The sequence below is a fragment of the Scardinius erythrophthalmus genome (genome assembly GCF_964197995.2).
Source record: "Scardinius erythrophthalmus genome assembly, chromosome: 3".
Classification (NCBI taxonomy): Eukaryota; Metazoa; Chordata; class Actinopteri; order Cypriniformes; family Leuciscidae; genus Scardinius; species Scardinius erythrophthalmus.
The window spans coordinates 47,112,898-47,126,428 of record NC_138223.1 but is presented as its reverse complement, the minus strand read 5'-3'; the positions used below and the strand labels follow the sequence as shown (position 1 = coordinate 47,126,428).

Here is a 13,531-nt window from a genome sequence, read left to right as displayed (position 1 = left end):
GAACAACGCCATCTACTGGCTGTAGTCTTTAGCCTCTGGCCAGAAAATCCTCCGATGACGCAAAATGACGATTTTTGCCTCATCGGAGGATTTTTTCCAGACAAAAAATACATAAATCTCTCCTCTCAGGGGGATATGAGGGGGGAAAGCATGGTAATTCGAAAATACTACAGGTTTTCTACTAATACAAAGCTTAATGCTAAATCCTGAAGTAACCCTTTAAGTATATTTTTGAGAAGTATATAAAATGTAGACTGAAAGTATGCTTTCTTCTTTTTAGTTTAAAAGAAGTATACTAACACTTGAATAAACTTATTTTCCATGCTTATTTTATTTACTCTATAAGCTATTCCACCCGAAACTTTGTTATATAGCCTAAAGCTGAACATGTTAGTTTATAAGACGCTGTGTAATATTATGTTTTTAAAAAAGTATTTAATAAGCTACTCAATTAAAATAGTAAACACAAGTACAAGCCAAAAATACTTAGAATATTTAATTATACTTTTAAGTATATATTGATCAACAAGTATAGGCTAAATATACTTGGACTTTTCTCTCAGTATAAGTCAAGTACACTTAAGTGCAATTTGAAGTATATTTCTGAGAAGTACATAAAGCATATTTCTGAGAAGTATATAAAAAGTAGTCTTAAAGTATACTTTCTTATTTTTAGTTTAAAAGAAGTATACTAATAGAACACTTGAATAAACTTCTTTTTCGTAAGGGAGGGTAGAACCCTGATAACATTAAGTGTTTTATATTGACATTCTTAGTAAACTTTCAGTGATTTGAGTCAGGGTGAAAGGAGGGAAGTAGGGAGAGGCGGGATCTCCAGATTAGTGATTTTTATTGTTTAATGCCGGATGTTTGATTTCACTTTCTTTCCTAGCACGAAATCCAGTCTTACAGTACAGACCGCTGCTCATCTGTGAACACATAGGCTACTGTATTGTAAGACTGTGAGTAAGAGAAAATAATGAAATCAGGAAGGTATATTGTAAATAGAGTTACCGAAGGCTCAACTGGACCACAAACAGAGAGTCTCTGGCAGGATGAAGAAAAAGCTCCAATGTGCAGTAAGTAGAAATTTTATTCTGACGTAGAGATGGAGTTGGTAATGGAGCAATAATGTTTGAGGAACTGAAAACTGTTATATAAAATTTCAGTCATTCCTTTTTTTACACTGAAAAATCCAACAGTTGTTCTAACTAACACTTTTTAGTTTTTTAGTGTAGTGTAGTTTTTAGTTTCACATACTATTCTTTGGTTGTTCAGAAAACCCAAGTTAAGATTAATTGATTGACACATTAAATACTAAAACATTTATTTTTACTGTATACTCCACAGTGAATCCTACAACAAGCTATAAGCTACATTAGCATAGCAATGACATATATGAAATAGATGGAATAAATAATGAACTAAACAAGCCAGTTGACTCACTGTTACTGTTGATGAATGGTGGTTAACAAAATCATGTTCTCAATTTCAACAAGAAAACGTATCAGAGATATAAAAAAACTTTTAGCTCAGCAGAGAAGACATAAAAGAACGTAATCGGTTCCCAGCTAGCAAGGAACGTTCTCAGAACGTTGGCTAACATTCCCTACAAGTTTTGTTAATGTTTTAAAGAAAACATTTGAATGTAATGTTCAAAGAATGTTTTAAGGATGTTTTCTCATTTCAAATAATGTTTCTATAAGGTAAAATGTAAGCTAAGATATAACGTTTTAACGGTAACATTTTGAGGATGTTTTAAGAGAATGTTATCCTACACAGCAAAAACTCCAGTGTTGAATTAACTCTCCTGGGAGTTTATCTGATCCACACTCAAAGGGTTAAAGTGTTAAAATATGAGTGTTAAATGAACACTGAAGAGTGTTAAAATGAATGAGATAATTAAGTTATTATTTGTGTGATGATTAAATATTATTGAAGACACCTGATGTTAACAAGCAGAATCACCAAAGGAGAAAATCTAATTTTAAGTTACCATTATGGAGAATAGCGTTTGCTTTAGTTGGGCTCTTGACCCTTAAACTGTTAACTTTCAATTTTGTCTGGCTGTTGTAACCAAGTTATATCAGTCAGATGAACAAAGAGAAAAGGTGATCAGATTGTGTTGGTTATGTTTTGACATAATCATCAATTGACCTGAATCGCTAAACACATTTACATTTAATCTTTAAGTAGACACTTTTACTCAAAGTGACATACAGAGGACTAAAATTTAGAGTTAGGTTTGCTTTGTTGATTAAAGCAGCCCAGTGATTTTATAGCATACGATTTATAGCATTTTCTATAGAATTAAAAAATTTCTTAAAAATTCTCTTCAAAAGATGTATTATTTGGACACACAGACATCAAGATTCAGCCTGTGAATCTCAACAATGGGGACAAAAATAAAGCATGTTGCAGTGCATTCTGGGTGCCACCAATCAAAACCCATTCATGGCTCCCATCATGCTTTGCAGTATGAATAAATTATGATCTGGATTGTCTTATTTATTTTGTTTGCCACCATTGTTGAGATTAGTGCTGGGCGGTTTACCGGTTCAAACCGAATACCGGTGTTTATTTTTGTTACGATATGAATTTTTAATAAACTGCAATACCGGTGTATGTCGCTTTATTCGGAACGCGGCGTTGCGCGACACTGTCTCGCACCTCATTTACAACACAGAACACACGTCTGCGACAAGGTTTTATTCCGTCCTCCACACGCGTGCGTCAAAATAGACTATAGGCGCCTATATTTAGCGAAGCGGCGCGGAGAGCTGTTTTGGGAAGCTTCGATCTGAAACACAAGCATTGACTAGAATGGGCGCGATCAGCTCCGGTAGCCGTGTCGCAGCCGTGTGGGGGTGAGAGTGTTTTTTTTTTTCTCGCGGCGCGCTGTTTTTATACTGTATGAACGTATCTGAAGTGAACTGACGGTCTTTAGAAAAGTTTCTTTGTTATTACGATTGAATCTTTCTTTATCTTTCCTGATAAAGCAGCGTTGCTGCTTTGAGTACAGCCGTTACCGGGGAAACCATTATTTCTGCCGCTCCTAAAGCGCGTCCTGCTGGCACCTCTTTGTAAACAGCCTTGCAAACCTGTATTATTAATATTAGACATTTTTTCATTCACTCATGACAATAAAATAGGGCATTATAAGTTAATCTACTGCAGTATTTCCTCTCTCACTCAGTAGAAAATGTGGGTAACACCCATCATGCTTGAAAAAAAAAAAGAAACACCGTCATTTACCGTGAAACCGGTTTAATTTAGAAAAAAACCGTGATGTGGATTTTTGGTCAAACCGCCCAGCACTAGTTGAGATTCATACACTCAATCTTGATGTCTGTTTGTGCCTAAAAAAAATAATTTTTCAACTTTTAAGAAATTCTCCGGATTATTTTGAACATTCTTGGATCTCATTTTTAGAATCACAGTGATGCTGTAATCAACAATGTAAATCTAAGTCAGAGATTAGACTTTAAATGAGTTTTGTGATTCAGGTCAAGCGATGATTATTTCAAAACATAACCAACAACATCTGATCACTTTTTCTCTTTGTTCATCTGGCAGTTATAATGTGTAAGAATGTCCTTACAACAGCCAAACAAATTTTTAAGTAAAAAATGTAAGAGCCCAACTAAAGCAAACACTATTCTCCATAATGGTGATTTAAAAATAGTGATTTTCTCCTTCAGTGATTCTGCTTGTTAACATCAGAAGTCTTAAATAATGGTCAATCATCACTCAATTCATCACTTAATTATCTCATTAACTTTTTATTACTGGAGTTTTTGCTTTGTACGTTTTAGGAGAACATTCTGGCAACCAAAATAAAACTACCCGCTGAAAACATTATTAGAACTTCATGGTAATGTTCTCAGAACGTTTTTAGAACAAAACATTTCTAGCTGGGTTACTAAACGTAACCTCTGTTCTCTCTAGAAGAGGGAACGAATATTGCGTAAGTAGCTTACGCTGCGGGAAAGTCTTCTTTCTCGAGATACTGAAGCCAAAAATTATCCTTAATTTTTAATAATCTTGTCAACGCAGTGCGGCAGCATGCAGACCTAGGGCAGGCTGACTCTCGTGCCCATTGGCTGCCCTGCGGCAACTGCAGCAGCCTATCGCTGAGCCCTTGGCGTGACGTCATGTCCAATGAGCGCGCTAGGCGCGCTTCACGCGTCACAGCCCGCCAAAAGTGGTGTGGCTTAGCGTATATAGGCGAGGCTCAGAGGCTGCTTCACTGGTTTCTGTCGCTTGAAGCGAGTGAGCTCGTGGCGCAAGCACGGCGGGTTACGCAATACTTGTTCCCTCTTCTAGAGAGAACAGAGGTTACGTTTAGTAACCGATTACGTTCTCTTACGAGAGGTTCTCTCGTATTGCGTAAGTAGCTTACACTGTGGGAACACCCTTGTCAACGCTGTGCGCGCCCAGCATCCACTGAATGAGTCCCAGGGAGAGCCCGGGGAACGTGATAGCAGGGAGCCGGGCGGCCAATAGAAGGCTAGCGCAGTACACAAGCACATACTAGGGAGCACAGAGCGGCACAGCCGGTCCGAACTGACAATTCCCTGCATAGTGCAGCTCAACCAGTAGAGCTAAATCAACCAACGTAGCCCGCGCACTGATAGTGGGCCGGTCTACGCGAGACTTAGGCTGATAGAACTTCCGCCTGCAAGGCGGGAACTTCCAGGTTGTAAAACCTAACAAATGTAGAGGGGGAGGCCCAGCCTGCCGCTGTACAAATGTCGTGAATGGAAATCCCGCTGGACCACGCCCACGACGAGGCCATGCCTCTGGTGGAGTGAGCTCGAATGCCCAGTGGGCACTGCAGGTCTTTAGACGCATAAGCAGCTGCGATAGCATCCACTATCCATCTGGATAGACTGTGTTTCGAGGAGGCGAGACCCTTGGTGCACCCTCCAAACTAAACAAAAAGCTGCTCAGAGTGCCTGAAAGCGGCGGAGCGTGTGATGTAGTTTCTCAGCGCCCTGACCGGGCAGAGGAGATTACTATCGGCCTCGCTGCCGGAAGTTGGCAGGGCTGAGAGAGAAATGACCTGCGCTCTGAAGGGAGTGCCCAATATTTTGGGAACGTAACCATGCCTCGGTTTGAGCATAACTTTAGAATCGTTAGGTCCGAACTCGAGGCACACGGCGTTAAAGATAACGCGTGAAGGTCTCCCACACGTTTAACTGAAGACAGAGCTATCAGAAAAACGGTTTTGAGCATGAGGTATTTCATATCCACAGTTTCCAAGGGTTCAAAGGGATGCGTTTTCAGGGCCTCCAAGACAAGTGAAAGATCCCACATAGGAACCGAGGGGGGTCGCGGGGGGTTCATCCTCCTGGCTCCTCTAAGGAAGCGAGTGACGAACACGTTCCTTCCTAATGCGCGGCCCAGCTCTGAGTCAATGAAAGCTGAGATGGCCGCAACATAACTTCGAGCGTGGAGGCGGACCTGCCCGCGTCCAGCAGCTCTTGAAGGAAACACAATACGTGCGATACCCCATATGCCTGTGGATTGAGCCCCTTGGCAGTGCACCATTTGCTAAACACCGACCATTTTGACGTGTAGAGCCGTCTCATAGAGGGGGCTCTAGATTGTATGATCGTGTTTATAACCCCTTTTGGCAGATCAACGAGTAACCGTTGAGGCTCCACGCATGCAGAGACCAGCCCTCTGGATGGGGATGCCAGATTGAGCCGCGGGCTTGGGAGAGAAGGTCTCTCCTCGCCGGTATCGGCCAGGGGACTGTGTCTGCCAGCTGTATTAGTTCCGGGAACCAAGCTTGGTTCTCCCAGTACGGGCTATGAGGAGCACTGTGTGGCGCGCTTCCCTGACTCTCTTGATGACCTGAGAGACCGGGGGAAAAGCATATAGCAGGCCGCTGGGCCAGGTATGGGCCAGTGCGTCCTCGTTCTTCGTAAATAACTCTGGGCAGTGAGCGTTGTCTTTTGACGCAAAAAGGTCGACTTTCGCTTTGCCGAAACGGCGCCACAGTGACTGGACTGTTTGGGGGTGTAGAGACCACTCCCCAGGGGGAACGTTGTCCCTGGACAGTCTATCGGGACCCTCGTTCAGGTGGCCAGGCACATGCGCGGCTCTCAGCGAGCGCAGAGAGTGCTGAGCCCACACGAGGAGGCATTCCGCCAGGGTGCAGAGCGTCTTTGATCTGACACTGCCCTGGCGATTCACATAGCGATGTATTATTCACTACCGATGTATTGTCCGTTCGGACTAGAACATGGTGACCTAGGAGGAATGGGAGGAAGTGCTTGAGCGCTTTCTCGACCGCGAGCATCTCTAGACAGTTTATGTGTAGGAGATTCTCCTGGTCTGACCAGCGGCCATAGACCGGTCTGCCTTCGAAGAGCGCTCCCCAACCTTGGTTGGAAGCGTCTGTCGAGACAACTATCCGGTGTGAGATCACTCCCATAGTCACTCCTGTGTGATACCATTCGGCTGCCAGCCAGGGCTGCAGGGCTGAAATGCAGCCCTGATCCACTCTGACTCGCGAGCCGCCGGCCGCGAGCATATGACAGAGCGTCGTGTTTTTTTTCGCCGTTTGTTTGCAGGCGCATGTGTATAAAAACAGGCTCGTTTACTATGGAGCTATTCTTGTGCCAATAAAAATGAACGTAGCTTTTCAAGAAACTAATGAAAATATAAATTGAAACTAAATAAATTATCTCTAAAACTGAAAAAGTATATAGCGAGCGCTGCATGAGAAGGCATCTTGAAAAAGACGCAGCTTTGCAAAGCGAACACACACACACACACACACAAGAACAATAGAATGGAAAGGATATGGCGTCGGAAAGCGCAGCAGGTACGGCTGTAGAAGGCGGCGTTGGCCAGCGGCTTCGAGGGCTCGTCCCGCTGAAGTGCTTGCCTCAGACGACGTGTGCTTCCTCGTGATCCAGCGATGCGTGCGCTTCGCTGAAGAGATGAAAAATCAAGTGAATCAGCCTTTTCGAGCTCCTTTTATAGAGGTTAGCCACACCCGTCTCGGCGGGAAATGGCAAGGAGGGCGCAAAGCGCCCTCATTGGCCTGACGTCACTTCAGGCCTCGCTCGATAGGCTTATGCAGTTGCCGCAGAGCAGCCAATGAGCGAGCAAGCCATCTCGCCATAGCTGTGTACTGCTGCAATGCGCTTTACATGTATGAAAATTAAGGATAATTTTTTGCTTCAGTATTTCGTGAAAAAAGAGTTTTTCCCGTAGCGTTTTTACAAAAACGCAGTACGAGAGGACTCTCGTAAGAGAACTCTGGAAGCGCATTTGTAAGTTCAGATCAGCGATTGAAATATGAGAAATAGTTAGCAAAACATGCAGTGTATTAAAAACGAAGTCAAAAAATTTGTCTGCGATTTATTCTTTTTCAGTTTTAGAGATAATTTATTTAGTTTCAATTTATATTTTCATTAGTTTCTTGAAAAGCTACGTTCATTTTTATTGGCACAAGAATAGCTCCATAGTTTACTGCAGTATTAGTATTTCCAGCCGCCTGAACTTAGAGGGGACTGAGAAATATGTGAGAATCAGAGGTAGTCCGGTCTAGGCGGGACGAAAACACACACTCTTCCTCTTTTCGCCGGTACTCGTGACGTCCGCTCTGATATCCCTTGAGAACGGCGCAGTTGCGCGGCTCGAACAAAGGGAGAGAGAGCGGGAAGATGTCATCATGTGCTGTGACATCGTTAGTTTGCAGGCATGCGTGTATTAAAACAGACTCGTTTACTGAAATATAGATATTTCTAGTCGCCTGAGCTTAGGAGGGGACTGAGAAATGTGTGAGAATGGAGGTGGCCAGTCAGTGACGCGCACGACCGAGACGAGGGGTAGCTTTCTTATAACGTAAAGGAAGCCAGCCCGTGACCGTGTACTTCTGACATCCCTTGTGAGCGGCGCGTTTGCGCGGCTCGAACAGAGGGGGAGAGCGCCGGAAGGGGGCGAGCGTCATCATGTTTTTGCGTCAGTGTTTGTTTGCAGGCGTGCGTGTATAAAAACAGGCTCGTTGCTGCAGTATAAGTATTTCCAGTCGCCTGAGTTTAAGAGGGGACTGAGAAATATGTGAGGAATGGAGGTTAGTCTGACCTAGGTGGGGCTAAACACTCTTCTCTCCTTTAGCCAGTGACGGGGGGGTAGCTTTCTTGTAACGTAAAGGAAGCTATAGCCCGAGACCGTCCGTTTCTGACATCCCTTGTGAGCGGCGCCGTTTGCGCGGCTTGACAGAGGGGGGTAAGCAGCTGTCTATGATAGCAGCGCTGTCTGCTTCATCCCCTGAGGCGACGGCAGTGCGGGCGAAAGCCGACCACTGCGCGTCGGGAGGTGGGGGGGAGAAGGAGATAGCGAGGCTCGCGGGAGGGGCTCCGGCGAGCGCTCAGCTGCTGCATCCGTGGACGGAGAGACAGCGGAAGCGTCGAACGTGGCGAGTCGAGCCCGCAGGGTCGACATCGGCAGTTCTTCGCAGAGTTCGCAGCCGCCCGAAGTAAGGGCGAGGCTGCACGGTCACGACCCAGGCAGAGAGCGAAGATCCCATGGCGGTCCCTGTCGCTGAGCGGGGCTCTGGACGAGCCACAGGAATTGCGAGGCATTTTGCAACAAACGCCTCGCGCTCTTTTAGATGCAGTGTGTCGCGGTAGGCGAACACACAAACACACACACAACACAGAGCAGAAAAGGATATAATTCGCCGGATAGCGGACCAGGCAGGGAAGGCTGAAGGCGGCGAAGACGGCCGGCTTCTTCAGGCTGATATCCTCGGTGTGCTGGTCGCTTGTTTCAACGGCGGCGGCTTACTCAGAGTCCAGCGATGCGGAGAGCGTCGCTGAAGAGACAGAAACCAGTGAAGCAGCCTCTGAGCCTCGCTTATATACGCTAAGCCACACCCCTTTTGGCGGGCTGTGACGCGTGAAGCGCGCCAAGCGCGGTCATTGGACGTGACGTCACGCCAAGGGCTCAGCGATAGGCTGCTGCAGTTGCCGCAGGGCAGCCAATGGGCACGAGAGTCAGCCTGCCCTAGGTCTGCATGCTGCCGCACTGTGTTGACAAGATTATTAAAAATTAAGGATAATTTTTTGGCTTCAGTATCTCGAGAAAGAAGACTTTCCCGCAGCGTAAGCTACTTACGCAATATGAGAGAACCTCTCGTAAGAGAACTAGCTTACAGATCTGCTAATTGTCTTATCCAGTTGTGTGTAATGTGTAAACTAGGCGCTCTGATGGAAACACAGAGACGTCATAGCGTGCAATTATTTGATTCAGTGTTATCACCATAATTTTGCAAACGGTTAGTTTGTCCACCACTTCCCACATAGCAACATTGTGTCGGCCCAGATCCGGCCCACATCTGGCACACATGGAAAGATGATCTGGCCCACATGCAGCGTGGACTTACTGCACTTGGGTGGGCCACTCCTGTTTGCCAGATCTGGGCCACAAGCAGGCCATAGCAATGCCACATCTCAGCCAAGAGCAAAGAAATAAACCAGAACTGGAGAATTAAACAACTCCACAAACAGCATTACCAGCTTCACTTATTACCAATCAGACTGACTTTATTTCTGTCAGACGTCTACAAAAGTTTTTATTGAGAATTAGCAGAGGTTTAACTATATGTTTCATTTAAAGTCACCATAACAGTGAATAGTGTTTCCATTGGTTGGGCTATTAATGCGATATGGCTCAGCTTGTCAGTTAACTACGGCTCTTTGTAGTAAATGCCGCTCCATCTGAAAGCAGGTGATGGCGATTTACTACTAATCAAGGAACCGACAATATCGCGATTTAAATCGCCCAGCCCTACTAATAATATTGTGTGAATTGTTGTTAACTGATATGTGTGTTTTGTCTCTGTTTGTCAGGAGGACGCAGGTGTTTGGTGTTGATGACAGTGTGTCTCGGGCTCATTTGTGTTCTTCTGATGGTCTTCATCACACTGTACATCACCATCACAGCAGAGAGAGACCTGTTAAAGAGTTACAAGAACACCGTTGAAGAGTTCAATCACACTATCATCAGCTTACAGGACAATTACACTGATCTAATGACTGAAAAAGACCAACTGAAGAACAACTTCAACTCTTTGAGTCAGAAGAAACTGGAACTGGAGACCAGAGTCAATGATCTCAGTGCTGAAAAAAGCCAGTTACAGGAAAGTTTTGATGCTTTGAATCAGAAGAAACTGGAGTTCGAGACCAGAGTCAATGATCTCAGCGCTGAGAAAAGCCAGTTACAGGGAAGTTTTGATGCTTTGAATCAGAAGAAACTGGAGTTCGAGACCAGAGTCAATGATCTCAGTGCTGAGAAAAGCCAGTTACAGAGAAGTTTTGATGCTTTGAATCAGAAGAAACTGGAACTGGAGACCAGAGTCAATGATCTCAGTGCTGAGAAAAGCCAGTTACAGGGAAGTTTTGATGCTTTGAATCAGAAGAAACTGGAGTTCGAGACCAGAGTCAATGATCTCAGTGCTGAGAAAAGCCAGTTAAAGGGAAGTTTTGATGCTTTGAATCAGAAGAAACTGGAACTGGAGACCAGAGTCAATGATCTCAGTGCTGAGAAAAAACAGTTACAGGGAAGTTTTGATGCTTTGAATCAGAAGAAACTGGAGTTCGAGACTAGAGTCAATGATCTCAGTGCTGAGAAAAGCCAGTTACAGGGAAGTTTTGATGCTTTGAATCAGAAGAAACTGGAGTTCGAGACCAGAGTCAATGATCTCAGTGCTGAGAAAAAACAGTTACAGGGAAGTTTTGATGCTTTGAATCAGAAGAAACTGGAGTTCGAGACCAGAGTCAATGATCTCAGCGCTGAGAAAAGCCAGTTACAGGGAAGTTTTGATGCTTTGAATCAGAAGAAACTGGAGTTCGAGACCAGAGTCAATGATCTCAGTGCTGAGAAAAGCCAGTTACAGAGAAGTTTTGATGCTTTGAATCAGAAGAAACTGGAACTGGAGACCAGAGTCAGTGATCTCAGTGCTGAGAAGAAACAGTTACAGGGAAGTTTTGATGATTTGAATCAGAAGAAACTGGAGATCGAGACCAGAGTCAATGATCTCAGTGCTGAGAAAAGCCAGTTACAGGGAAGTTTTGATGCTTTGAATCAGAAGAAACTGGAGTTCGAGACCAGAGTCAATGATCTCAGTGCTGAGAAAAGCCAGTTACAGGGAAGTTTTGATGCTTTGAATCAGAAGAAACTGGAGTTCGAGACCAGAGTCAATGATCTCAATGCTGAGAAAGGCCATTTGGAGACCAGAGTCAATGATCTCAATGCTGAGAAAGGCCAGTTACAGAACAATTTTGACTCTTTGAGTCAGAAGAAACTGGAGCTGGAGACCAGAGTCAATGATCTCAGTGCTGAGAAAAGCCAGTTACAGGGAAGTTTTGATGCTTTGAATCAGAAGAAACTGGAGTTCGAGACCAGAGTCAAAGATCTCACTGCTGAGAAAAGCCATTTGGAGACCAGAGTCAATGATCTCAATGCTGAGAAAGGCCAGTTACAGGGAAGTTTTGATGATTTGAATCAGAAGAAACTGGAGTTCGAGACCAGAGTCAATGATCTCAGTGCTGAGAAAAGCCAGTTACAGGGAAGTTTTGATGCTTTGAATCAGAAGAAACTGGAGTTCGAGACCAGAGTCAATGATCTCAGTGCTGAGAAAAGCCAGTTACAGGGAAGTTTTGATGCTTTGAATCAGAAGAAACTGGAGTTCGAGACCAGAGCCAAAGATCTCACTGCTGAGAAAAGCCATTTGGAGACCAGAGTCAATGATCTCAATGCTGAGAAAGGCCAGTTACAGAACAATTTTGACTCTTTGAGTCAGAAGAAACTGGAGCTGGAGACCAGAGTCAAAGATCTCACTGCTGAGAAAAGCCATTTGGAGACCAGAGTCAATGATCTCAATGCTGAGAAAGGCCAGTTACAGAGAAGTTTTGATTCTTTGAGTCAGAAGAAACTGGAGCTGGAGACCAGAGTCAAAGATCTCAGTGCTGAGAAAAGCCAGTTGGAGACCAGAGTCAATGATGTCAATGCTGAGAAAGGCCAGTTACAGAGAAGTTTTGATTCTTTGAGTCAGAAGAAACTGGAACTGGAGAACAGAGTCAAAGATCTCAGTGCTGAGAAAAGCCAGTTACAGAACAATTCCGACTCTTTGAGTCAGAAGAAACTGGAGCTGGAGACCAGATTCAGTGATCTCAGTGCTGAGAAAAGCCAGTTACAAAGAAGTTTTGATTCTGTGAGTCAGAAGAAAATGGAGTTAGATACTGAAATAAGGAAAGTATATGAACTAGGTCAGTACTAATGGATTTCAATTTATATTTGCACTTTACAACACAATTAATACATGTAATTATGTTTAATGAAAGGAAAAGACAGGTTTTTCAAATCCAGTGAGCCGATGAGCTGGTCTGAGACCAGGCAGTTCTGCAGAGATCGAGGAGCTGATCTGGTCATTATCAACACTGAAGAGAGGCAGGTGAGTTCAGTGGCAAATATATCTAGTTTATGGTAATTTTGTTTTAAATGAACATACTTAAATATATTATGTCATACATGCAAACAAACAACAAAAACAGTCACAACAGAGTCTCATGTTTTCCTTGGAAAATAAATGCTACAATTATATAACAAACGTCTTTCATATTTTATTTGTTCTTGCTGTTGAATATTAATTTTTAATGCTGGTAGTTATCTTTTTCTTCTGTCCAACAAATAATACCAGATGAAGATCTATAATGTAATGTTGATTATCACTCTTTAATGTGTTTTTTTTTTTTTCACATACAGAAGTTAATATCTATATTAGTCAAGGAGAGAGTGTGGATTGGTTTGTCTGACATTGAGACTGAGGGGATCATGAAATGGGTGGATAATTCAACACTGAATCAAGGGTGAGTAATAAAACACTCTCAGAAATCCACTGTGGATACTGTGGATATATTTTAAACATACTGTAAAAAATTGCGCTTTGAAATAACGGTGATCTACTGCAGCTGTGGTTGCCAGCAATATACTGTTAATTTACAGCCCTTTACCGTTAATTTACAGCTCTCCTTTTTACAGTATGTTATCGTAAAATACCATGGAAGGTAACTCATATCATTTGGGAAAACAACTGCTTCAAACAGTTCGAGTTTAAAAATAGTATTTTTACTGATAGTACTGTAAACTTACTTAATTTAGTCCACTGAAAACAATATATCTTAATATAAAACTATAAACACCTAATGTGTAATAGTGAATTAATTAAAAACATGACTTTAACTAAAATCTTTGCAGTTCGTATTTAGCGAAAAATAGCACGCATGTATGTGCTAAAGTACTTAGCAAGGAAATTGTCACTTCATCAGCAACTACAGTTACTGCCTTTAAATAAAGCAACCGGCAGCAGAACATCAGAGTTTCTCTGCTCATCTTTGACTGAAGCATAGAGCTTAGATTCTCTGCCCGAGCCCGGACTCGACCCGACCCGGCCCGCCACTGTATTCGGGCCGGGTCGGGTCGGGCCCTTGATAGGCTAAAGCACGTT

General features: G+C 43.5%; 1 protein-coding gene across 2 annotated transcripts in view; it reads left to right on the top strand.

Moving 5' to 3' along the window:
• Positions 1-908: 908 nt before the first annotated feature.
• The window catches only part of LOC308688829 (uncharacterized protein), a 33,746-nt gene continuing 21,123 nt past the window's right edge, over positions 909-13,531 (top strand). For both annotated transcript variants that reach the window (XM_081362230.1, XM_081362229.1), the window contains exons 1-4: positions 909-1,079; positions 9,876-12,293; positions 12,369-12,478; positions 12,790-12,893. In XM_081362230.1, the coding sequence (XP_081218356.1) occupies positions 980-1,079; positions 9,876-12,293; positions 12,369-12,478; positions 12,790-12,893 (2,732 nt within the window). In that variant the 5' untranslated portion in view covers positions 909-979. The remainder of the gene's footprint in view (positions 1,080-9,875; positions 12,294-12,368; positions 12,479-12,789; positions 12,894-13,531) is intronic.